This window comes from Cheilinus undulatus, linkage group 22, assembly GCF_018320785.1.
Source record: "Cheilinus undulatus linkage group 22, ASM1832078v1, whole genome shotgun sequence".
Lineage (NCBI taxonomy): Eukaryota > Metazoa > Chordata > Actinopteri > Labriformes > Labridae > Cheilinus > Cheilinus undulatus.
In genome coordinates this window covers 15,740,340-15,766,455 of record NC_054886.1, presented here as the reverse complement: position 1 = coordinate 15,766,455, position 26,116 = coordinate 15,740,340, and the positions used below count along the sequence as shown (strand labels likewise).

At 39.6% G+C, this 26,116-nt stretch overlaps 1 protein-coding gene across 1 annotated transcript in view; it reads left to right on the top strand.

Annotated features, from left to right (window-relative positions):
• Positions 1-5,238: 5,238 nt before the first annotated feature.
• nat8l (N-acetyltransferase 8-like) overlaps positions 5,239-26,116 on the top strand; it is a 29,665-nt gene continuing 8,787 nt past the window's right edge. Inside the window, exons 1-2 of the mRNA XM_041778882.1 lie at positions 5,239-5,691; positions 6,972-7,136. Coding sequence (XP_041634816.1) covers positions 5,388-5,691; positions 6,972-7,136 — 469 coding nt within the window. The 5' untranslated portion in view covers positions 5,239-5,387. The remainder of the gene's footprint in view (positions 5,692-6,971; positions 7,137-26,116) is intronic.

The window sequence follows — 26,116 nt, the reverse complement described above, 5'->3', positions numbered from 1 at the left end:
GCTCTTTAACCCAAATGATATTTTTAATGCTAAAATATAATTATTATTGTTATCCATGAATTTTCAAATTTACTGATTTACAAAAAACTGAAAAAATAGTAAAGCACATTATTATTTCTTGATTAATATGTCAAATTATAGTTATTTACTTGCATTCTTGAACAGAAAAATGAGTTTTAGTGGTTGAATGTTATGCTTGATTAATATCTGACCTCTCAGAGCTGCCCAGTGAGCCGGCTCAAATTTGGGTGAATTCAGTTTGAAATTCCTCATTCCTGTTCAAAATGGTGAAACGTGGCGAGCTGACTGAAAATGAAAGAGTCCACATTAAAGCACTTCATGATGCTGGATGGTCTTTGAGACAAATATGACGAGTGGTCTAAAAAATTTGTTAAGCATTGTACATGTTAAATTAATATACAGTATTAGATAAAACTTCAAACTAAAAGTAAGGACATTTGTGTTTGGTAGATTCTTTCTTTGTTGTAACAATGCTTCTTGGCAACAAACCTTATACTGTTGGATAGCCTGTTTATTTCCCTTTTAATGGTGCCACATTGGTAGGGAACATGTATTTAATGGATGAGCAGCAGAGCTGGGCATGTGGGTTGCGCTCATGAAAAATGTGCCAAATCTTCTCTGCCAATGCAAACAGGTTTTTAAAAAATTCAGCCCCTCGACAACATCACACCGAGGCTTAATGATATTTCACCTGTACATGCACCATGACTCAGCCTAAAAAATCCTCTTGGACCAATGCCCAGATCCCAACAGGAAGTTCACCAGCTTCATCTCAATGTCTTTATAAGGCTTTCCCAAATGATGTTAAATGACTTTAACCTCTTGTAATGGTTGTAGACTTTATCCTGTGTTTTTTTTTAAGTGACACAACCAGGACATTTCTTCACTTCTCTTACTGAGCTAAACATATCAACCTTAGAATCTGAAAGAAAGGCCTTGATATTTCTCCGCAGTGACATGTTTCTTTAAAGGACACCTCACTGGCAAGGGTGACCATTTTCATATCTCGCCAATTTGAAAAAAAGTTGGCATAACTCTCATAGTAAACATCCCATTTGCTTCACATGTATGATCAAGGTCTATTTCGCCACACATTTCTTTTAATTGCATGGTTTTGCTGTAGCACCATCTACTGAATTGAATTCTTAGAATTTACACAATAAATATCTGCCCTGCCCTCTTAAATTCTACATTTTAGCATCTTGCTTTGGCAAGCTGCCACCTGCTGCTGCATATATATGTATACAAAATGCAATAACATCATTATTTGCATTAAATGACAGTCCTGTGATGCAGCACACCACAAGGGTTGCCAACACCCAGCAGTTGCTATGCAACTGCAGCACAGCCCAACATGCACCAGGGTGCAAGGGCCCTTCAGTTCCACCTTCAGTCCTGGTTGTCATCATTGTTTTGATTGAGAATCATATTTCATTCATATACTGTGCATTTAAAGCTTTTTGAATTAATACAAATTTGAAAAACACATTTTTTTTGATGTAACTGATTGTAGCTGGTGACTGGAGTAACTTTGATGATGATGGATTAAACCATTTTATGTTTGCATGAAAAGTTTAATATCTGAATTTGTACAAAGCGTAATAAAGGTGGACTGTTAAACAATGGGCCTTTAGACCCAGACACTTCAATTCAACATTGGAAACATAGTCCTGGTGCAGTGTTTACAGTTATTTTGCCTTCCTTTGAAGTTTGTCTGTATGGTGTTTAGTATCACTTTGTAGCTTTTGGTGTCTCCTTGGAAACCTTTTACTGTCTTTGTAGCCTTTTATTCCCTGTAGTTGGCTGGAGCTGACCCCAGTTGTCATAGAGAGAGAGGCAAGGTGCAGTTTAGTCACACCAGTCTATTACTGGCTATCATACAGAGACAGACAAGCTCACATCTATGGGCAATTTAGAGTTACGAAAGAACCTAATGAGGATGTCTTTGGGTTGTGGGAAGAAGCTGGAGTACACATAGAGAACATGCAAAACTCCACACTGAAAGCCTCTGTGTGACTGGGGTTTCCACCCAGGAACCTTTTGCTGTGAGGAGACAGAGCTAACCACTTCTCTACTGTGCAGCACAATGACGGTATCACATTATTTCAAACAGACCTTACAATATGTAAAGACGCTCTTTAAAGTCAGATTTAGAAATGAAAAGAAAACCTGGAAACATGTTAAAATTCCCTCATCAGCATACAAAAACAGTTCTTTTGTTCACGTGTCTGATTGCTGAAGAGACTGATGGATCTTCTTCATTTGTATCTGCCTCTTTGAAGTGCTTTGTTTTCCTTTGTAGTTATTTGTATTTTTGTAGTTGGTTTCCCAATTTTATTTGGGCTTTTTAGTCTCTGTTGTTTTGTACATTTAACTTTGTAGTTTCTTACTTCAAGTGATTATTGCTTCAAAATGACAAAGCCACAGCACTGACTAAATATCAAGAATCCAAGGCTCTACAAAAAAGTAAAAGCCCTCTATTTAACTGGCTTGTTCTCAAAGTCAAGCATGGTTAAAATAATTACCTTGACTTCATAAACACGTAGACTTCAACGCATTTCGGTCAATGACGTGTTGAAATGCATTGACTTAAATGCATTTTGATGCATCATTAGAACGCGTTGAAGTTGTTGAAACACGTTTAAGTCAACACATTTTGGCGTGTAGCCTTTGCCTAGGTGACTTGATATTTTTTCTGGGTTGTTTACACCCTTCACCACAGAGCATGCACTGTTTGTTTGTGTTTTAAACCAATACTTCTAGTTTCAAAAAGCTCTCCAGTCCCCTGTTTTTCCACACCACTGACTAAATATCAAGAAACCAAGGAATCTGTCTTTAGAAAAAACTGGCATGTTCTCATAGTCTAGGATTAAAACCATTAACTTGACTTCAATTTGTTTTGGTGTCTGGCCTCTGACTAGACTCTGAAATGCATTGATTTGCATTTCAGTCACTGACATGTTGGAGTGCGGTGACTTCAATAAATCTCAGGGCGTCATTGGAACTGTGAGTCGATGCATTTCCGTGTCTAACCTGTCAAACCAGTGGCTTGGTTTCTTGAAAAATTTCTGGACTGTTCACACCCTTCATCAAAACCCACCCTTTTTTTAACCAATACTACTAGTTTCAAGAAGCTCTCCGGTGCCTTGTTTTCCCACACCACTAACTGTTTGATCTCATAGCAGCCATTAATTTGTTAATAAAAATTGTCGTTTTTTACTTCATGGAGAAATATTTTGACAACTAGGAAAGACACAACAGTAGTATACTCTTCAAAAGGGTGTTTTAACTGAGAAAAAAATAGCAAATTTTGCACTACAGTGATAAAACTTACATTGGGAGAAATAAAGTCTTTCAGAATCAATTCTATAATCAAGTTTCATGGTTATTTTCCATAATTTGGGAAAACATTATTTCCTTCTTTCATCACCACACATACTCTTTAAATTTTGCTCTTTCAACTTAGGGCTCATTCGACGCTTCACGCATAACAACAGACTGCGCAGGGAAGCAGCAGTGCCTTAAGTCAGCCAAACGGAGACACTGCGCATGCTCTGAGCATCCTCCACCCGCTCGGCATGATGTGAAGCGCTGCTGATGCATGGACAACCATCTTTCTATCTATCGCTGTTTGATGAGGCTGAGAGGAGTGTGTGAGGACAGTTTGGACTCTGCAGGTTGCCTGCCCTCCTCCTCCTCCTGTTCATCCTCCTCCTCCTATTACTATCGGTGGCTCTGTGGAGGGAGGAGGGGGATACCTTAAGGAGATGGGAGTGGGGGTGGATGCAGCCTTATCAATAGCAGGTTGCCTCTGATGATCCAGTTCAAACTAGTTCTGCTTTACATATTCGATGATGGCTCTGGGATTTAAGACATTCAGAGCTGCAGCCATTTTTCACTGAAAACCTGAACTACATATTAAAGAAGAGCACATAAGCCGGGGTATTTAAGTACTCACGTTGGCGTTTTGAGACTGAAGTTTGCACTTGGGACTTTAATAGGAAATTTTGTCTAAAAATGAACCTAAATTTCGTTTCTTTTCCAGCTGCACAACATTCTTTCATGTTGCCGAAACAAGAATAACTGATATGTACTCGGCCCCTCCTCATGCCATCTAAGCTTCGAAAAATAGCGGCACTTTGATCCAAATAGGGTTGACTCTTTTGAAACCAGTTGTGGTAAATCAAAGGGAGTGCCGAGGGACAACAGTGCGTCTTATCCAGCATCCTCGTCAAAGTCGTGCGTAAAGCCGGTGCTGTCGTCGCTTTGAGGTGCTTGGTGCACCTCGTCCACAGATTGGTTTAATGTAAGGTTTGAGACGGCAAGTTAAATCGAAATAAAGCATTGCTGTGATGGGAGTGATGCATGACAGGAGCAGGGCGACAAAGCTGAGGGAAGCCGTGAAGGAATCACTGCAGTGCAGCAGAGCTGTCAGTCAACAGGCGGAGGAGGCTGCAGCCTGTGCGGACACGAGGGCGAATTTCAGCTGAATATGAGCTTTTATGTTGTCTTAAATGATGGTTTATATCGGACTGTAAACCTGTTTTGCTTGATGATTGTTTTTTCCTAAGCATCCCATTCCCTTTCGAGGTTTTTTTAAACTGCGCAACAATCGACACCGCGTTCATGACGCATGCACAAGCCTCTGCATCCTCCGACGCAACATTAAACTATCTTCACCTCGAATTAAATAACAACAATGTTATAGACTTTTAAAATGCTGCATTATCTCAGTCATAAACCGTGTTTTCTTAGCTGCACTCGCCCTCTTGCTCAATGGGATTTCCTCCAGTTTTGACGCATCGCCCCCGCTTTACCTTGCGCCTCAGCGCTGCGTTTCGCATCCTTGACAGCCAAGGTATCTCAACAAAGCGGGGATCCTCCTCACTGATAGACATAATGAAGAGAAAGCTGTACAGAAACGACCTCTCACCATCACACCCCCTCCTCATGGGTCTACATCCTCAAAAAAAAAAAACCACACACTTCTCCAGCACGCACACACACACACACACGCCCGATGAGATGCAGAGAGAGAGCCTGTGTCTGTTCCTCTCTCCCTCCTCCCCCGTCCATCCATCAGCGTTCAACGGCGCAGCGCCTCCACCAATCTGTGCTGTGCGAGGGCCACCCCAACCCCTGAACCTGAATCTACCCGCCCTGCGCGTTTATAAATACAGCTCCAATCACACCGGCAAGTCTTGGTCGTCAGAAACGCTCAGGGTTGCAGCAGAACATCCCCCTTTCGTCTCCTCCCCTTCATCGTTTCTCTGTTTTTTAACAAAAACCCTCACGCTTCATCCATTTTCACTTCCATTCTTCCCATTTTTTTCCGAACTGTAGTTGTTTATTCTGCGGCCAGTTGCATGCATTGTTCGTCTCCCAAAATGGTTTGCGAGACTAAAATTGTTGCGGACGAGCACGATGCTATACCTGGGACCAAAAAAGAGTCGATCATGTGGAGCTCTCCTCCGTCCAGCGCGGCTCTGAACCCGGCTGAGGCTAAGGATGTGAGGAAAGATGCGGTTTTTATCCGTGAGTTCGAGCGCGGGGATCAGGAGGAGGTGCGGCGCATTTTTTACGAGGGCATTATGGAGAGGATACCCAACACTGCATTTAGGGGGCTCAGGCAGCAGCCGAAGACTCAGTTTTTATATGCTCTTCTGACAGGTAAGTACCGCTTTATACAGCATCATGTGAGCTTCAAACTCACTTTTAACGCTGAGAAAACTTCTGCGTAATGCCTGTCATTAAATATGTATGGATGAGTTATCACTTTCACGTCTCTGTTGCGCTTTTCTTTGATGTTTGCCTCCTATTGTGAGTTATTTGAGGTAAATCTCACACAAGTCTAACGTTTCCATAGCTCTGTAGGCGACGTGCAGCTAAGTTAAAATCTGTTGCAGCGCTACACTGAGCCTTCTCGGCTCCCTTACCGCCGGCACTTACCGGCATGTTGCTCATCATGCAACAAAAGGCATGGCCGGGCGCATGGTGCACGTGTAGAACCGGCGGGCCTGCTGCTGATGTGATGACATGCCGGTTACCGTGAATGAATGAGTGAATGAAATGAGGATTGGTCCACAGTGTGCGCGCACGTACTTACAAAAAAAAAAAAAAAAAAAAAAAAAACCTCCCCCGCACAACCCAACACACTCCCACACAGCGTGCACACGCACCCCCTCCGCCTCTACACAGCAGTTTATGCGCCAGTTTTGCACAGAGCTCGTTTGGCTTTTGTTGATGTTTGCGACGAAGATCAAAGCCTTGTGAGATGACGCACGTCCACTCTGAAGATGCCGCTGCACTCAAAACTTCAGTTTCTGAAAAAAAAAAAAAAGAAAATCTGGCTGTTGCAGACGACTTGCAATCTACTAAACATGACACTCCTGCCCTTAAATTCCCTCAAATTAATCCTACATATTGCGGTGTTATTGTTTCATGTTGAAATTGATGGTTTAAACAGTCTTTAACAGTGTCATGACTCCTCTACACCCCAGCGTTGACGTTTAACAGTGCTAAGGTGTAGCGGTGTAAACTAATTCCTAGTTTATGGCATGCCACGCAACAACATGCTATGCAGCATCCAGCCTTCCTGTTTGTGTTCTCATTAGCGCCCCCCAGCGTCACGTCTGACAAACTACTCCTACATACACTGAATTAGTTTAATGAGCTCAGATCTAACCAGCAAATCTTATGAAATGTTGTCCCCTGCAGCTAATGTGCCTCATTTCACAGTTTGATGATGTAACTTGACTGCCATGTGTGAAACTAATCCTGATCTCTCTCTCTGTCAAAATCTCAACAAGCAACTGTTTATGTATGCTAATGTCATATTGAATCTGCTTTTTTTGTCTTCTGTGTCTGTTTGGGGTCAAATTCCGCCAAAATCAAACATGTGATTCTCTCTTCTGACAGGTTTCGTTTATTTTTCTTCCATTTCTCCATAGTAATGTGCTTTTACGTGACCAAATCCGTCACGCTGACCTGCTGTGCGCCTCTCTTTCTCATGGGTGCGCGCTACTACTACAGCAGGAAAGTTATCCAGAGTTATCTGGACTTTGCTCTGCACACGGACATGGCTGACATAGAGGCTTATTACATGACACCCACAGGTAAGACCAGGGCGAATGATGCTTGTCTCACCATGTTACTAATTAAATGTGTGTGAAGGGGTGTAACAATGCCAGAATTTTAAACTATGATAAGGTAGTAAGACTGACACCTGTTTTGATACCACAGCAACAAAATTAGACATCCATTATGCCCATTATTGGCAAATTTATTGTTTTAATTATTTTAGAAATTGCAGGAAATGTTGCCAACATATTTGTACAACTTAGACATTGCTTAGAAGTTTGCTTGTAATTTTAAAGCATATGTTCTTCTCTTAAGCAACTTTTGAAAGCTTCATAATTTTCACAACCATCATTCATGTGGTATCAAAAAAGGAGAGACATTTTGTTTGTTAATAGACAATGCTCCACCAGCAGGGTACATTTTAGCATTTTTTCTTTTTATAAATGGTTTGAAAACTCACAATAGTTTTTCCATTAGTTGAGGAAAGCCTTAAAACCGCTGTGAAAGGCAGTGAATAGTAAAACTGGCCAAGTCCAGAGAGTCTTCAGGCAATTCATCAAATATGCAGCTTTTTTCGCTCTTTTCTTTCCACTCGACCCCTCCTCCCTGTCTAATTCTCTGCTCCTTCCCCCACTTTCTTCCTCCCTGAGCTCCTCCACTTGGTCTCAAGAAAGGAGAGAGGCATTGCATCACAGGGCAATCGATAGCATGGAGAAAACTGCTGATATACTTTCTGCAGTACACCCAGTGTCGGCAGGGCTCATTTCCTCTGCTAAAGCTTGTAATTGGAAAAATCAATCGTCTCGTAGTGTCATGTTAAACTATTTATTCTCTCCAGGAGCTGAGTGTAGGGCCGACCACAAACACAACGCATTTTTACACATTCCTCATTTTTACGTTCCTCTGATGGAACTCCTTAAACACAGTTATCCTCTATTAACCCTGAACTTCCTGGCCTGGCATAGGAAGCAGAAGTTGGTTAAGCCACTAAATTGCCTCCTTTTGTCTCTTTCCTTTCAACATTGTGCCCTCTGGCTGGGTAATCCACTGCATGCACTGTTGCAGTTAAGCATTCTCATTATTGCAGCAGGGCCTGATGGTTTAGGGGTCAGGCACCGATGCTCCAGGACAATGCTAATGATTATATCCAAACAGAACGGTCCGGGGGCGGGGGGGTAACACCTGGGCACCAATATACAGCCCTGATACGTCACTGTCATTTGTTGTGGTGTGTGTGTAAGGTATGACTAGAATTTCACAGCTTTTTAGAGTGTATAATTATGTTCAAAATGCAACATACTGAAGTTCACCGCAGAGAAATTATGTAACTTAAAGAAAATGTATTCTTTCCATAATAGTATTTAAAGGAGTGGTTAGTTACATCAGACATTAATTCTGTGTCTGTGCTTTCTGCAGCTATTTCAAGTGGGTGGTGCTTAGACTAAAGACTGTGATGTCACATTTTCCCATGCACCAATCAGTTAGGGATGCACAATATTTGTTTTTGCTGATATCTGAAATTATTACCAATATGTAAATATCATTCAGACCTAAAACGTCAGTCCTTAAAGTACACTTTAAAGTTTAAGGATGAACAAAGAAACAAAATTTAGTCCTTTAGAGCAGACTTTAAAGTGTAAAGAATGGGCCACTGATGGAAGAGCACTTAGGTCGAGCCTCGTATATGGAAGCAAGTCTTTCGAGCATGTGGCCTGGTTTCAAGTCCTACCTAAGGCCCCATTCCTGCTTTGCATTCCCTTATCTCTCTCCCTTATTTCTGATGCAGCCTGCAATCTTATCCTCTTGAAAAAGTCACTTCATCAAAGGCTCTCAAAAAAGTTTCAAACTATTTTCAAACTTTAAGGAACAAGATGAAGGATGATGGAGGTCCCCCCTGCAGCTTTGGCTGATAGTAACATAAATAAGCTCATATTTACTAATGATACAGGCAGATTTGTACAAATGATAAAGGCCAATATTTACAACCAATAAAGGGCAATAGTTATAGATTATATAGGCCAATATTTACTGTTGTTTACTGCTGTTATTTACAGATGATAATAGGCCAATATTTTAAGCCAATATAAGTCAATATTTACAGATAATAAAGGCAGATATTTAAAGATGATACAGGCAGATTTTTATAGATGATGTAGGCGGATATTTTAAGCAGCTATAAGCCAAATTTAAAGATAAAAAGTCTGATATTTACAGATGATATAGGTTGATATTTTAAGCCAATATAAGCCAGTATTAAAGGATAATAATGTGATGATAATCTGATACTTACAGGTGATATAGGCCATTTTAGGCAGCTATAAGCCAATATTTACAGATGATAAAGGCTGATATTTACAGTATATACATATGCCAATGCAGGCAGCTATTTGCAGCCAATATAGGCACATTTTTACAGTCAATAAAAGCTAATGTTTACATATGATACAGGCTGATATCTACAACCATTTAAGGCCAACATACAGATGATTTAGGCTGGTATTTACAGCCGAAATTAGCAGATATTTATAGCAGATATAGGACAATATCTACAGTCAATAAAGGCGGATATTTACAGGTGATAACTCTTTAATCCAACATCTGCCAATATTGATACATGGATAATAGCGCATGCAGCCACAGCCTTCTACCTGGTTCTGTTCTCCAGTTTGGTAAACTATGAGATAGAAAAATTAATAGATTAGGATTTCATAATTTTTTGTAGTGCAGAAGATGGGGTTCATGAGTTGCTCTCTTGTATGTGTATATGTTTTCTAGGCGCTTCCCTTTATGCTGACTGTGTCTATTAGGCTTTATTTTAATCCCATGGCAGATCTGTCTAAACAGGTCTTTCAGATGAAGCTGGTTGATGCTCCACATTTTACCAACAAATATGAAGGATTTCACAGCAACCACAAGATAATGCTCTGTCTAATTTCATTTTGCGAATAGCTTGCAAAGCAATAAAGAGCTAGCTTAGAACTTTAGCAGAGGTGTTGTGGCAATGGTTGATTTTGCTTAGCTCTTCTTAAAAGCGAGCTGCTACATTGCTCATTCAGCAGTCATCATGAATAATGGGTAGTTATATTATGAGATAAGCACAACAAGCTTGTCATTCAATATGTAAAGCACATTAAGTCTACATTTGAATGAAATGTGCTATACAAGTAAAGTTGAATAGAATTGAAAAATTGTGACTGACTTCCTTACTGGCTAGTTTTTAAGATAAACTGAGGTGTCCTTATAATAACAAGTAAATGTCCACAGTGAGTGTTAGAGGTGCTAAATGACATATTTAGAAGACAGGCAAGAAATGTTCAAAACAACATTCATGATTCAGTGATTATGAGTGGATTTTAGGACATAAAACTTATAATTTTTTGTTTTTATGAGGTAAAAACTTAAATTCAAATCCATGTTTTATCAATGAGACGTCTTAGTGTGTTTAATTATTAATCAGCAGATCAAAGAATATAAATTTTGTATCATTCTGCCTCAGCAATGAATCAACTTAAATCCCTTTAAACTGACAGAGGACGAGAGTAGAAGAGTAAGGGAGGAACAGAAAGACTAAATGAAACAGTTAAACACTCCTGCAGCCATTTCTTCATGATTAAGTGAAATCTGAACTGAATAAGGAGTAACAAGCTGACTGCTGGGGTAATGGAGGAAGATAACTGGCGCTGCATGTCGCCGCACACATGAAACGACTACAGCGATCAATACTCTGATCTGCTCGGTGTGTGCGCTGTGATCACTCACTCTGCTGTCTCTTAAGGCCAGCTGTCACCTCTTTCATTCGCTACACAATAATGTGTGTGTGGGCAGAGAGGTTGTAAAGCAAAGTGTAGGATCAATCCTTGGTAGAATAAATTAAAATGGTTGTAATAAAAGAGAACAGCTAGCGTCCTGATTAACAATTTGATGTGTAATGGTTTGGAATTAAATTTGACATAAAAAGTCACTGTAATCAATTGTGACCAACTTAAACTGATCAAACTCAATATTCTAGTTTTGATTTCACTTATGAGTTTGAGTTTAAAAGTGATTAAAAAGGCTTTTGTCCAACTTGTAATGACTTTAAATCCATTATTCAAATTTAACAGCTCAATAAGTTTGACAAATTAAAACTGATGCAGTTAAAATACAACATTTGCATTTTCTTTGTACATTCATACTCCTCTTTCCATCCATCTCTCTCTGTCCTTGAGTTTAAACGTTAAACCAATAATGAGTCAATCTGGCAATCAATATGTTCAACAATAGCGTGTTAACAAGAACAGACACGCACCGAGAGACACTGTAAATGAAGACATGAGAATCTGATCAAATGAAAGGGATAACAGTCAGTGAGTCTTTATCATATGTAGTTATACATATGATAAACAACCTTATATATGTTTACCATGTAAGCCAGAGCTGTAGTGGTTAGTGATGCTGCAGCTGGCATACACCGCCTAGGCTAACTATTATCAGTGTTGCTGATATGTGTAATATGTGAGTGCCTTTGCTACTACTTAAACCAGCATCACTGAAATTACTTATAACTGTCATCTGTATACTTTCAATACATGAGAAAACCGACTGTGAGAATCAGAGAATTTGAGAATTTCTGTTTTAAATAATTTGATGCATCAATGCATCTCTACAGAAATATAGTCCTTTAGTTACAACACTATATTGCTGTGACATGGCCAATTAAAATTAATTACAGCAGTGAAATGTTTAAGTGGTAAAACAAGACCACTAGTATTTATGAATATAAACATCATAGTGATGGGAGATGGGACTAGTTTAGCAGAAAAATAGTAGGCCTACAAGGCGCGGGCCTCATGTGGCATGCATCAAATGCGGAACAAGCCACTGAAGCAGGGCTTGAAATTCACTTTTTTTTAGCCACAGCGGCTGTTGGATTAAAAAAAAAATTATATATATATATATATATATATATAAATATATATATATATAAATTTTTTTTTATTTTTTTTTTAACGACCCCCTAGATTTTAATGAGCAGCATCAGGTAATTAGGTATAGTATAATTGTAAAGGCTATATGCTTTTCAAAAAATGTCAACGTTTCAGCTATACTGGCATGAACTCTGCTCTTCTTCATAAACAGAAGAAAGTCGTTTTTACATTTTAATTTTAAACCAAATTCTAAACCCTTGTTTTTACAGGTGATACACAAATAAAATTATATTAGGTGAGTTAAAGTTATAAAGGTTATGCCAGAAAGTGTGAATGTTATTTTGTTGTCACATTTAATAATGCTATTTTCACATGTCCCATGTTTAAAGACAGCATATTTTACCTTAATTTGCCTCCTACAGTGGCTGGTAGACTAAGTAAATTCACCAGTCACTGCTCAAAAACACCCAAATTTGGCTGGTGGTGGGTGCTAATTTCCCATCCTGCACTGAAGTGATGGCACATTTGCCACTTCTAATGGCATAAGCCAAAGAATCAGGGACATCACTGCTGCCCTGTCTGTGGTATACCAGGTGCCACTTTTCAATCTTGTGTCTCCTCCCATTCTATTGCTGTTAACAGAGCTCTAAAGCTAACAAGATCTGCCACTCACATGGTTAAGCTTCAGAGTTTTCAAAGATAGTTGTATTTGCTGCTGTTGCCTGGATAATAATACCAACATGTATGAGTCTTAATATTTGGTAATAAAATAGTAATTTAATGTTTAACTTTGTCAGTATGCAAAGAAGTACACACTTTATAATGCCGTTAATCTTATTTAAAACGAGTGGTACCCATTATGACGTACTAATTCGCAATAAAACATCACAAATGCCTCAAATTTATTTCAATCAGTACAGTTATTAAATGTAAATTACTGGGCTTTTCACTCACATTTTAGTGATTAAACATCAGCCTGGGTATAAAGTAGATGATTTGAAGACATTTAAGAGCAGTCAAGATTATCTCAGATTATTGGTACCAATTTATTTTTGTTCAAAATTGTTTTCTGGATTTTATTTATTAAGGAGACAGAATATGCAAACGTATGTATTGTGAAAAAAAAGATAGAAAGCAGTTAGACATTAAAGCTGAGTCATGGTTGGAAGCACTTTTTAGTTTTGTTTATAGAATTACTACAAAGTTATCACATACATCTCTCATATCGCAAAGGCCTAAATCAAAATTAAGTTTTGTAGATTTTTTGGCCATATATGCTTTATATGAAAACAACTTTCACGCAAGCTTAAAAAAACACCAGTGCTTTGTGAAACACCAAATACTGTGTGAATGTGATGTTCGTATGGCACCTTATGTTTGATTCGTATGCACCTTTTCTTCTGTTTGCACGCACGCATTTTCTCCTCATGGAGGACTTGGATCTTGCCTTTTCTTTAGCGTATAGGGCCTAAAGAAAAACACTCAAATTGACATATTTGACAGCTTATCTTGGAAGGGAAACCAGCTGTAGATACATTAAGAGGTAGACCCCCCTCCCTCCTCCACTGTCTCCTTGCTCCGTCACTACAGGTCACTCTGCAGCAGCTTAGTGCTTAAAAAGTGAATATAATTTAATGAGGGCAGCATTAGACACTGAGCCAAATCCTCCTGGCTGGAACTGATACCCACTCAGTATTACTGGCTGTTTAATGAGGCATTATGACCACTGCGGGGTCTCATGAAGCAGAGGGCATTATAACACCTGCCGGTCAGCCTCATTGTAGCTCTATATGTATGTGGGATAAGCCTTCTGCACCGCAACCTGCTGTGCTTATTTTAGCTCTGATCAACAGAGGCAGACAGAGAGCCAAAGAGAAACTGAGTGCTAGAAAGAAAACGGGGGCATCCGAGGGAGGGGTGTGCTCCTCGACTATAAGATAAATTTTTGTGTGAGTGACAGAAAAACAGAAACAAATAGCTTTCTGATGAGCACATAGCCAGATAAATCTCCTGGCTGTGTTTGTGACATGACAGCTGAGCTCCTTAGATGAATACGGCCTCATTTCTATCCTCTCTCTCCTGTTGCAGTTAGAGCCACAGTTTTCTTTCCTCTCTCCCACCTGTATTGTGTTTCCTCCTCCTCTTTGTCTCCATTTCTCATCACGCTGAAGGTGCAGGGGAGGCGCTGCAGAGGCTCATCTGGGTTATACATCATCCTGGCACAGAGGAAGTCAGGTTTTCTCCAGGCTGCGGAAATAGCTTCTGGCATCTCTTAGGAGCAGAAAACATATAGAAAAATACTGTTTACTATTCATTCAGTCACATTATGTAGAATTTTGGCACTGATATACCTACATAAATGATAAAAATGACCACTTCTATACTGCGTGTATATATTATTTCCATCGTTTTCCAAAGCCAGTGATTTTTTTATAGACATTATGGCCCGTGCCCAGCCAAACACTGTTTTCTAATGAAGAGTGAACTGCAAATGTAGGTTGCTGTTCTGTTGCTGTACTTCATCACTTGTGATGGACCGTGATTATTCTCTGGCAATGGCTACTCATTTTGTTGCACAAGTGCCCTCCATAATCCCCCAGCTCTAGAGCTTTGTTGCCTAACAAGAGGAAGATGTGATGCTGATCTCTGCCCACCTCCCTAACTTCCTGTTTTGAATTAAGGATTCTGTTTAATAAAAACTGGACTCCAGAAGATGAATGAACTAAACAGTGAGTCCCTGTACTGATTTCATGGAGGAATTTCACATAATGAGGGAGAAAAGCGGATAAAAGTGGCCTTTCTGGTTTAAGCTTTACAGTGCCAAACCAGGAAGGCCACTTTTATCTGCCTTTCAGGGAAATTCACCCATGGATAATCGTGGTCCATCACAAGAAAGCAGCACAAAAAATATAGATACGGCAACAGAACAGCAGCTTCTCCTGCCAACAACATAACTGGTCTATACCTGCTGCTCTCTCCTGCAGTTTGGTCGACTTGTAATCTGGTGTGACTCGAAGCAAAAGTTCAATTTCGTCATCGGTCCACTGTAACATCTCCATTCTCACTCCAGCATTCATGTTCCTTGTCATCATCTTCTTGTGTTTGTGTACAATGTACAAGCTTAATGCAAATAATCTTCTTCTCTGATTTTTGTGGAGAGAAGATAAAAGAAAGATCAAGTGTATGATAAGTGCTGCTCCTGCAGCTCATTTATTAAAATAGTCAAATTATTGTATTAGTTAAGAGTAAAGCTAAAGTCAAGCTACACGATTTCAGCATGATTATAGCTGGACCTGACAGTTGTAAGGATTCAGGACCCGTCAGCCCTGGAAATCTGTCATTTCATCTCATGTAGTGTGTGAACGACAATCTCAACATTCTCCAAGAGCAAAAATTAAAGGAGAATGTTGCAAAGAAAGTAAGACAACAGTATCTGCATCTACATGTCACAGGTCCAGTAGTAACAACTTGTAAGGAAGCAAACTGCCACTTAATACTGTGGAGTCAGACATAATCCCACCCATAGATCAAGTATCCCTTTGCTTGTTCCAGACAAAGACATCTTCAGTCATATGGCCTTATCTAGCTATAACTGCAGCTGATTTTACTCTGCATGTAAACATACAGAGAAACTATAGACCTCATCAGTCTGCTGCCTCAGCTGTATGCTGCAGGATTGTGAACATGTGTTTGTGTTCAAATCAATACTGGACAAAGACAGAAATTGTAAAGGGCTGATTAAATGTCAACAGCAATGTAGTTCCTTTGCCTCACAATCTTTGAGGCTTGTGATTACTTGATTGCTTTATAGATTAAAGATGGTTGGTTTAAAGAGGCTCTCTGAATGTGATGTGGAGTTCAGTCTGATGACCTCTGACCGTGGGACTCAGGTGGCAGCAGCAGCAGCCAGGAGAATAATGACATGCATACAGTAAAACATGAGGGACCTCCAAAGATTTAGCTAATAATTTCTCTGCAGTAATCTGCATGTCCTCTGCATATCGACTTAAGGCCAAGTGGATGCTAAAGGCTTCCTGTACGTTAAATCTAGCCTTCGATACACATGAATTTTTCATTTTGTGTAACGGCACGGTTGTGTCTGTGTACACATCTGGACAGTGTGTCCTGTGTGCGACCGTCACCTCCCCTCTCACCCTCATTTGTCCGTGACGGAGGAGGAAACTGCTGAGGCATGAGTTATACGTGACAGGCTAATCAATACTCCCAGCATGCACTCTGACCTGAGGAGGGTGTGTCTCTCTCTTTCACTGTGTGTGTGTGATTTTATGGAAGTGCACATAAAGAGAGAGAAGGATGCCTGTGTTGCACAAAACATGCATGTTTAAATAAGATTATAGCTGCATAAAATAAGAATTTGTGTATTTCTCTTAAAGCGTCACATTCTTGTTCACTGTCATGCAAATTTTAAAACTGCCTAAAGTGACCACTAATGTCTCTGTGATCATGAATATTTCTAAAATGAATTCCCCCCATTAGTCTCAGAATAATTTTGAAAAATAGCCCCAAACAAAGAAGTACGTGAGTGATTTTTAAGAGGAAGGAGACAAAAATGTGGTCAAAAACTAAATTAGATAGAAACTAGAAAAGCACTTAAAGTGCACAGACCTCTGCCATAGCCCTATCTCCCAATAGTGAAGAATCCTTTACAAAAATTCCTGGATCCGTCCCCATGTGCCCCCCACCACGGCATTCGCTGATTACTCCCTCCCCGGTGGGTGGAAATACAGTGAGGCAAAATCCGTCTACAACTTTTTGAATTATGTTGCTAACAAACTAACAAACCCACCCGATCACATAACCTCCTTGGCGGAGGTAACAAACACATTAATACGATACAATACAGAACAACAATGTCATCATACAGCAATTCTGCTATGACTAATGTATTTAAAGACAATCCAAAAAAACGTTTTTTGTTTTATTTAACTCTGCTGCTGATTCTTGTACATTTTAGAGTCTGTACTTTTTTACTTTTACTTGAGTAAAGAAGTTGAATCAATACTAATACGTTTACCAGAGTATTTTCTCACTCAAGTATCTGCCCCTAGAGTTTACAACATGGAGGTACATAACACGGCAAAGTACCTGCTCCCTCTGTCATGTTTCAGTCTCTGTGTCAGGGAAGTAAAGGAAAATTAAACATATTAGCTGCTTTACAGCACAAAAAGTGGCATTAAAGTGAGTCAGAAACATTGTGTGTGGAAGGAAATCAGTGCTGTGATGCTGCAGTCAACCAAACTCCTGCTGAATTTGGGATACTTAAATTATATTTTCTTTAAATACAACTTGTATATGATATTATCATAATTCCTTACATTCAGTTTACAATATAAACATCATTCTTTGAATCTGGATTTTAAAAATGTGGCTCGCTCTTAAGATGGAGGCATAAAAGTTTGTTTTGGCTAATTACAGAAGCAGCAGGAGGCCAGCCTGTAGCTGCTCATACTGAGAGGAGAGTGGCTCCATTACCTCAGTTTCAGGTATTATTACTAAAGTAGGCTGATATTAGTGTCAGACAGTGATATGCCGTTTGACTGCAGTGATGAACTGCTCTCTTCTGACTGTTCATGAGACTTGAAAAGAGATTTAAGAAAGCCTAGGGGTTCAGTAGCCAATAAAACAAATGAAGAATAATTTCTATTTCTAATCTGAAAAAATTTCTTGCCAAACGTATCACTTTTACTTCTTACATTTTAAAGCGCACGATGAGATCGAATCTCCTACATCCTCCAGCCATTTGTCCGCATGCTATTCTGTGATTAGAAATATCTTTTGCGCGTCTGTGGTCAGCTCTTGAACACACACTTCTTTACACATTTAAATATTTTGGAGTACAACACTGCTCTTTCTGTTAAACCCTTAACCATAATGGTCTACAAATGTTTTCTATTTAGAAGTTAAAAATCTGAGTTTCCTCTTTTTATACCCCAAATAACTACAGAACATTTTCTGCTTAAATCTCATGATATCTTCCAAGTGATGGTACCATGTACAATGGCATACTGAAAGACTAGTTTACCTTTAAGATAGACTAATTCGATTAAGGAATGCTGGGTCATCAAATATAACAAATCAACTGAAAGCTTGCTCTGATCCTCGCCAGTTAAAGATCTCACAGGGATTGTCAAAAGTTTGGTTTCATGTTAAATACATTTCAAAGTCATATCTAATCTAACATCACCAGATTCACGCTGCAAAGTAAATCAGTTGAAAACCTGCGTACACAAGCTCAGACCTGGCGCAGGCATGTGTGTCTGTGCATTAAAATGACCATACTACCAATTTCTGGTATGCAAACATTTGATAAATGAGAGCTAGGGTCTTCTACAATGGCCAATAACATGACAGTAATAATTCACATATTGCAAAACAATCATACAGCACATCACAATATCTGATCAAGTGAAGAATATAAAATGCTCCTTAAAAGGTTAAATAAGGATAAATTCATTTATTCACTGCAGTTTAGTGGCAGTTTGACTATTTTATCCCTCCTCATCTCTTAACTTAGTTCAACCACCATACTGCATTATCTCCATGTCTTCTTTTTCTGTGGTCTTATTTTAACTTATTCATGCCATAAAGTGGGAAAGCTGTGTGTCAAATTGGTGAGGAAGTCTGGTTAGTTCTGTTTTTTGTGCCTCTGTGGCAGCAATAGCTGAGAGAGGAGGCACTGTATGTACGTACACCACTCTTATGAACACGACATCTCAGGAACATTTAAGAGATTTTCTGCAAACTCCGTACAAATATTCATTTTGACAGATGGATAAACTGACATTTTGAAAGGTCAAAGGTCAGGGTCATTTAGCCCCTTGTTCATCCTCTGCTATAAGAATTTTACAAATCACTCGACCACAGAAACCTTCTTCTTATGCTGACTACCCAGCAGTTTTATTCCTTTAGGCATTCCACTGGGGGTGGTGGTTCAAGTTTTTCATTAAAACAGGGATATTTGGGATACCAGTTTAGCTCAGTTGGTAGAGATGGTACCCCTATACACAAATACAGTCCTTAACACAACGGCTTCATGTTAGAATTCTAATACTAGTACTGGTTTCTCTTCCCCATATCTCCTGTCTCTCACATCAGTATTTTGTCCCACCCCTACTGAAAGTGCTTTGCAGCAATTACACAAACACGCATGCAAAATCTATTAAAGCTACTTATGGGCTTCTGTCAGGACTTACACCCACAGAGTGTTAAGGACAACACTTTGGTGTTATTCATCGGCTGAATAAGTCTTTTGGTTTCATGTGAAGGAAAAGACGATAATCTCATTAGACGCCTAAAACTATCTCCGTGTCGAAACATGGGTGTGATTTTTTTGTGTTTTTAACACAGGGTTCATATCAGCTAATATTTAGCGCTCCAGCCCACAAGCACGGACATTTATTAAAATCGGTGTAAAGAAGTTAAAGAATTTGATCTGCTGCGTTAAGGATATAGTAATCTGATTCTTGTGTGAGAATCATTTCGAGTGATTTTCAGAGCTCTTCCTCTTCCTTGCCTTCACTCTCTTCTTGTCTTTGAGATCTCATCTGTATTCTTCAGGTCCCCCTCCCCCCTCCGTAATAATGGTTGATTTTCTCCTCCTCCCTCCCCCCGTCCTGTTCGATGCTCTCGCAGCAATAATGGACCCTTTCAGGCTCATCACTATTACTGTTAACGCAGATGCCTCGCCTCTCTCCTTCCTCTGCTCGCTCTTTCTTTCAAAGCGGACACATGAATGATCTTCTTCATTGTACCTCTTTCCTCGCGTTCTCTCACTCCTCTTTCTGAGTGAGCTCATTTATATGACTTTCTGGCTGCAGATTCACACTAAAACATGGTCTGTGGACCTTATTAATACTGCATTAAGCTCATCTCTTTAGCATTGAGATGCTGTCATGAAGCAACAGGGCTTTAGTGGTTTGCTCAAAAGCAGATGGAGAAATATTCATGTTGGTTCTATCATGTTGATTTCCTTTCTCCAGTCTACTGTCTTTAGCTGGAAAGATTGAAGTTAGTTAGGAAATGTAGAAAGAATAAAAGCTAACAGATTGGTCTTATCTGAAGATATCGGCGATCCCAAAAACCAGGCAGCCCGTTTACACACTATAATGTCTGACTACTTTACTAATTTCTTCCTTCCTTCCCAAAACTGTTGGACACAATAATGTCTCCATCCGTTGTTTATTCCTATGACAACCTGCCAAACTCTTCACACAGACGACCAGTCTTCAACAGACGACTGTCTTGGCTCTCATAAGAGGAAAATCTGGTCTATCAGTCAGTCTGTTTGACTCTCAATTGAAAACCAGACCCCCCTTCCCTCAGTCTCATGCACAGATAGTGTAATAATGCTAGAGGATATTAGACATTTGCTCATGGACATGACTGAATAAAATATGGATATCACCCACTGGATTTTGAGAGGTGTAATTAGGCACAACAGTAGTGGTGGCCATATTGGAAATGGTTTCCCTAACTTTTGCTGGAACAGCCACAATGTGTCATTCTGCCAGTCTACTCTGCCAAGTCTCTAATTATGGAAATTAATGTGTAGCATTTAGCCTAAGATGATAAATACTGATGCGTTATGAGAAAACGTTAACGCCTGTATATATCTGACCGATAACTGAACAAGCTATAGAGATCAAAGCAGGTTTTTTAGCCTCAAAGGGACACTTAAGGAACTGCATTTTTTTGTCAACACCAGAGGATGCTGCTTCTTAATGGACTTTAAAGAATCTTTAACTTATGAGTCGACAGCCATGCTAGCAACTCCTTAAGCCAGGGGAGTCCAAACTTTTCCCACTAAGGGCCACAAACAGAAAACTAGAAAAGCACTCGGGCGCAGACCTCCGCCATTAGCCCTATCTCCCAATAGTACAGAATCCTTCAAAAAATTCCTGGATCCAGACGGTGATCCGGATCACTCCCAAAATCTAATCACTTCTTCCTTTTGCCATTTCTACCATTTTCATCAAAATCCGTCCATAATTTTTTGAGTTATGTTGCTAACAAACAAACTAACAAACAAACTAACTAACTAACAAACAAACCCTGCCGATCACATAACCCCCTTGGCGGAGGTAAATATATGAATGGTGGGGGCCACTTCCATATTCCTCACCTTGAGGATTTTAAAGTTGTTAAACCAATATGATGTAGGTTAAGATATGCTCAGAGAACTAGAGATGAACACCATGATTATGGATGAATTAATAACAAAATAACAAACAGCCCTACTTGGAATGAATTTGAATGGAAAGTTAAGATGGGGTTTTTTTAAGACTCCTCTATCACCTCTAAATTTGATTACTCCTCTGGTCAATGCTAGAGGGGCTGTGGCCTGATAGGAGACCACATCTTCATTTATTTAAGACACAATCCCATTAGCCCTATAATGTGACATTGGTTTGCAGAGTGTGGCTAAAGTTAGCAGTGCTAGCACCCTAGATCCTTAGCCCTCCTTGCAGATTAATGTCAACATTCATGTGCTGATTATAACCTGACACAGCTGACTTTATCCCCATTTTCTAGATCAAAAAAGGTACTCAACCACATCATTCCCATGAGCACCTTTTTGCCATCTGTCCACCTTTGTAAACATTGGATAAGCTACAGGCAGGTGGCTGTGTTACATTTTAGGCAGAGTGACCAAAGTGCATCCCTAGCCCTAAACTAAGTCCAACTGAGGCTGTAGGAGCCTTATTTGTTTTGCAAAGTAAAGGAATTCACCAAAGTTAGTATTACACAATTAAGTCAATTAGGTAATAAAAATAAGTCAGGAAAACACCAAAGAATTAAGTGTGGAATTGTTTGAATCTTGACTAAATTTGCAGACTATCTGGCTGATGGAGCCATGTTGCTAGCGTGGTCTAAAAAGTTGAATCAGTCATTGAGCGTATTCTACAGGATAACAAAAAAGCTTCACCGATGGTTAAAGCCTTGTTGCAGCTTACATATGAGACAGGTCTCTGTAGATCTGTAATTATACATACAGTATGATGCCTTTCAGTATCTACCACAAGTTAGTGTGCGTCTTTTTGGATGGATAAACTAATAGAAACCTGAAGTCATAGGGAAGATGCTAATTTTGTACTTTATTTTTTTCAAGATCTGGTAATTTACAGTATTTGTTAATAAATCTGACTCTGTCACATCAAGTTGATGAGCATGACTGTATTTCATTTTGAACTTGTCATATGGATGACTAAATATTACAGGTAGGAGGGGTTTTGCCGGCACATAGGATATCACAAAGAGTCTCTTATTGAATGGACTTTCATTGACTCGTCTCGGTTCACATGTGGAAGTGGAAATGAGGTGTCAGCACCTTCTTCATATGACTTATCAGTGGTTTTTTAGGGAAACAGTTGCTCCTTTAAACTACTTTAATTGGTTTCTAAATGGCATACCTCTTGCAAAAAGCTCAATTTTTCTAAATGAGATAATTATGTTGAATTTTTGGCGTGTGTCGCAGCATGACTCAAAGCAGATATTTTGGATAAACATGCAGCTTCAGTAGCAGTTCTGCAAGCTTGATGAGAGTCTAGAGAATCTTCATCTCACATGGCCTTTAGGAGCATAATGCTTTGCCATCTCCTCTAACTTCCTCTCCATCCCTTCTCTTCTTTCCATTTCTCCCAGTCTGTGTCTGTCTTTATCCGCCCATCTCCAGGAAGTGCAGTTCCCAGCAAAAACAATGATAACTCACATAATCGTGCATTTCCTAGTGCCAGATGCAGCAGATGTGACGTTCCTGGAGTTGTTATGTCAGGAAGATTAAAGGTCAATATACCCAGCTCAGCTTTCACAAGAAAAGCAGAGTCAGAAAGGGAGGGGTGGGGGGCCAAGATTCATCCATTTTTTGTGGTGTTCAGTGTGAATCAAGTGATGTTAACGAGACGCAGTGTTAAGTGATACAGACGATCTGATAGGCAGTAGGCTTGCGTGCCTTCCTGTGCTGTCCTCACTGCTGGCACAGAGTCAGCTCAGACAGATGGTCAGAAGGGCTTTATGGGAGTATATCCCCCCCCCCACACCGTGCCCCAGCGTAATAATGCCGGCAGAAAGCCACAGGAGTTGACACTGCAGCTCTGACATCTGTCTGTGATAAACATCATTCCATAGTATTACCCAGGCCTTTTTGATTTGAGGCTGAATGACTTGTAGCATCCAGAAAGGCCATGACAGTTAATCATATTGTCATGTGACCCACATTTCTACTTAAAAAGTGAACAAGGTTACATTTTTGAACACCTCCAGTTTGCTAACTTTGCCCCAGGGAATCTAGAATTAAATCTGTTTAAGTCCACATTGTCTGAACTCAAGTCAGACTCAAGCAAATATGATGACTTGGACTCAATTTGAAAAGATCCACAAAGGACTTAGAATTAAAACTGAGTGTGATGACAATGACTAGTGACTTTAATTCAGGAAACTTGAGATTAAAAAGTACTTATGCGTATGTTTGTTGAACTCAGTCAATTTGTTTGACATTTCAATTTACAACGCTTTAGTCAGTTCCCAACTTTCAACTAGTGGGTCAGAACCCAAAAGGGGGTTGTTGAACTGTTTTCAGTGGGTTGTGAATACATGAATGGAAAAAAAAAACTGACAAAAACACTAGAGGAACAGGAAAATAATCACACCTTTGGGGCGGAGTAAGGGGTGGATGTGGCGTCCAAGCATGACTTAGGGTAATGTCTGGGTGGGTAGTTGGGCTGCCATGATCCCTGGTCGTGCTTTGGATGTCCCTAGGACCTGAAAACTGCTGATGGTCTCCAGGTGTATTACCAGAGATGCCGTCTAGCTTGACCTTGGTTGCTGAACAACACATGTGACATGTATCAAGCTTGTTAGGACAACGGATATAGCTGTGCCCTAAAAATTTGTAAATTTACGTTGTTTCCTTGAGATTTCAACTTTACTGTTTTGTTATTTTGGGATTACAAGTTTCTTTTCTCGTGATAGCAAGGAAAATCCTAATGACTTCGTAAAAAATCGCCAAAATATACGTTATAACAGGAGATGCGGTCAAATAAAATGTATCCACACATGTCCTCCTATGGGTTGTGTGGGATCCTGATGCTAGACCACTGAGAACAGCTTTAGATAACTTTAGTTTTACAGCTAATCTAAGTAGCCTTAAAAACTCCTTAGTTAAAGTGATGAGGTCGAAAACTACAACACTTAAGCTAAATTAGCTGAAATTAAGGGGGAAAATTGAGGAAAGTCTTAGCTTTGTTGGTGAATATTAATAATAACTAGTTTATGACCTGAAATTCAAAGTTTAGGTTTTTGGACTTGAGTGAAAGTGATAAAGAGAAACCAAAAACAGTCTGGGACAGTCTCTCAGTGATGTCATACCTACTCAACTTGGGTTTTCCTTTTGCAGCTGCAATGACGATAACAGTTGTTCAATTTAGCAACAGAAGCCTCCGGATCGGCTTAATACTGACCCACAGGGGCATCAAATCCCTCCCAACACACGGTGCATGATGCTAATAGCACTGGCTGTTTTCTGTGTGTGTAACAGGGAGAGATACAGCAGAAATAAAGAAGGCAAGGAAAGACAGAGTAGGCACAAAAGAGCAGAGTCAGGACTCATGGACAGACGGACACTGATTTTTACTGTCCGCAGGTCGACCGCTGCCAGTCACGGAAGAGTCAGATTAACTTTATCTATAACAAACAGATGGCGTTTTAATGCGAAACCATGCAACTGCTGCCAACACATGTCATAAATACTGCTGACATTGATGGGGAGGCTGTTTTGACCAGTTATGTAATAAAAACTGAGGACAGAGATGGTCACTTTCTTTGAAAGATTATGATCCTAAGGGAAAGTAAACAAGGGCTTGCACTCTCTTGCTACGCTACTTTTAAAGAGGACTTATTTATGATTCAAAGACAGAGTGATTACACATGACATTGTTTACTTTTCATTGTTATTCTCTGCACTTAAACTTGAGCGTTCAATAAGCCACAAGCTCAGGATTCAGGATTGTGGAGATTATGTTAAACAGTGATTTTAATATCCGTTTGTATTTATTGCAATAAAGTCCTGGTGCAAATTCAGTGGTGAAACACTGCTTTTAGGATTCAGGAGACTCATGCTGCAGATGCATGTATTGTCTATAAAATGAAGAATACAGATAGACATAAAAAAAAAAACGAGATCTTGCTGATTTCAGCTATTGATTGTTATGCTTGTAATACAGCATTTCAGGTTCAAATAGAAAATGTTCTTTGGCTCATTTTACATTTATTGTCTCACAAAACTTGATACTTTTACCATGAAATAATTCACAAGCAGTGTCAAAGTGAACAGCTCAGAAACAGCTGCAGGAATGCAGATCGATGTTAAGAGGTGAGGATATTAAAGCTCTCAGGAACGCTGGTGGAGGAGCATTGTCTGATATAATTTTTCTATGTACTGGTGTAACAGTGTTTGTTTGTATGTATGTGCGCCAGTTTTTACTTACGTCTGATTTAGGGGTTATTTAAACCTTGTATTATGAATCCTTTTGGGACATTCAGATACCAAGTTGACTACACTTAGCACATACAACCAGAATATGCATTGACAATGCATCTTCTGTGATGATCCCCAAGCACAATTCTCACTTTAAAAAAAAACCCTTATTGCATTTCCCTGACACAGGTATCCCTGTATGCATGTGCAGTGAAGCAATACAATACAATACATATGAGTAAATTGGCTGCAGTATCAGGGATTAGCTATGCATTTTTAGCAGCTTTTCTCCTTCATTATGCCATAAATATGCTTTCAAAGAAGACAGTGATTTACTGTTTAGCAAATAAACAATGTGAGGTGAAATGATGCCCTTAATTAGGTAAAAAAAACTCAGAGTAATTCCCATCATTACTAGCAAGGTTGGACACAGCTGTGAATTTTGCTTAGTGGTCTTTAATGCATACCAGTACTCTACACTCGTCTGCAATACCAAACCATGAAAGCATCCAAGACAAGTGGTTCTCAGCTAGATGGGAATCAGGACCCAACATGACCACGATAAGAGAAATCGCGACCCGAATATTTGAAAATATGACACCTCTCAAATTTATCA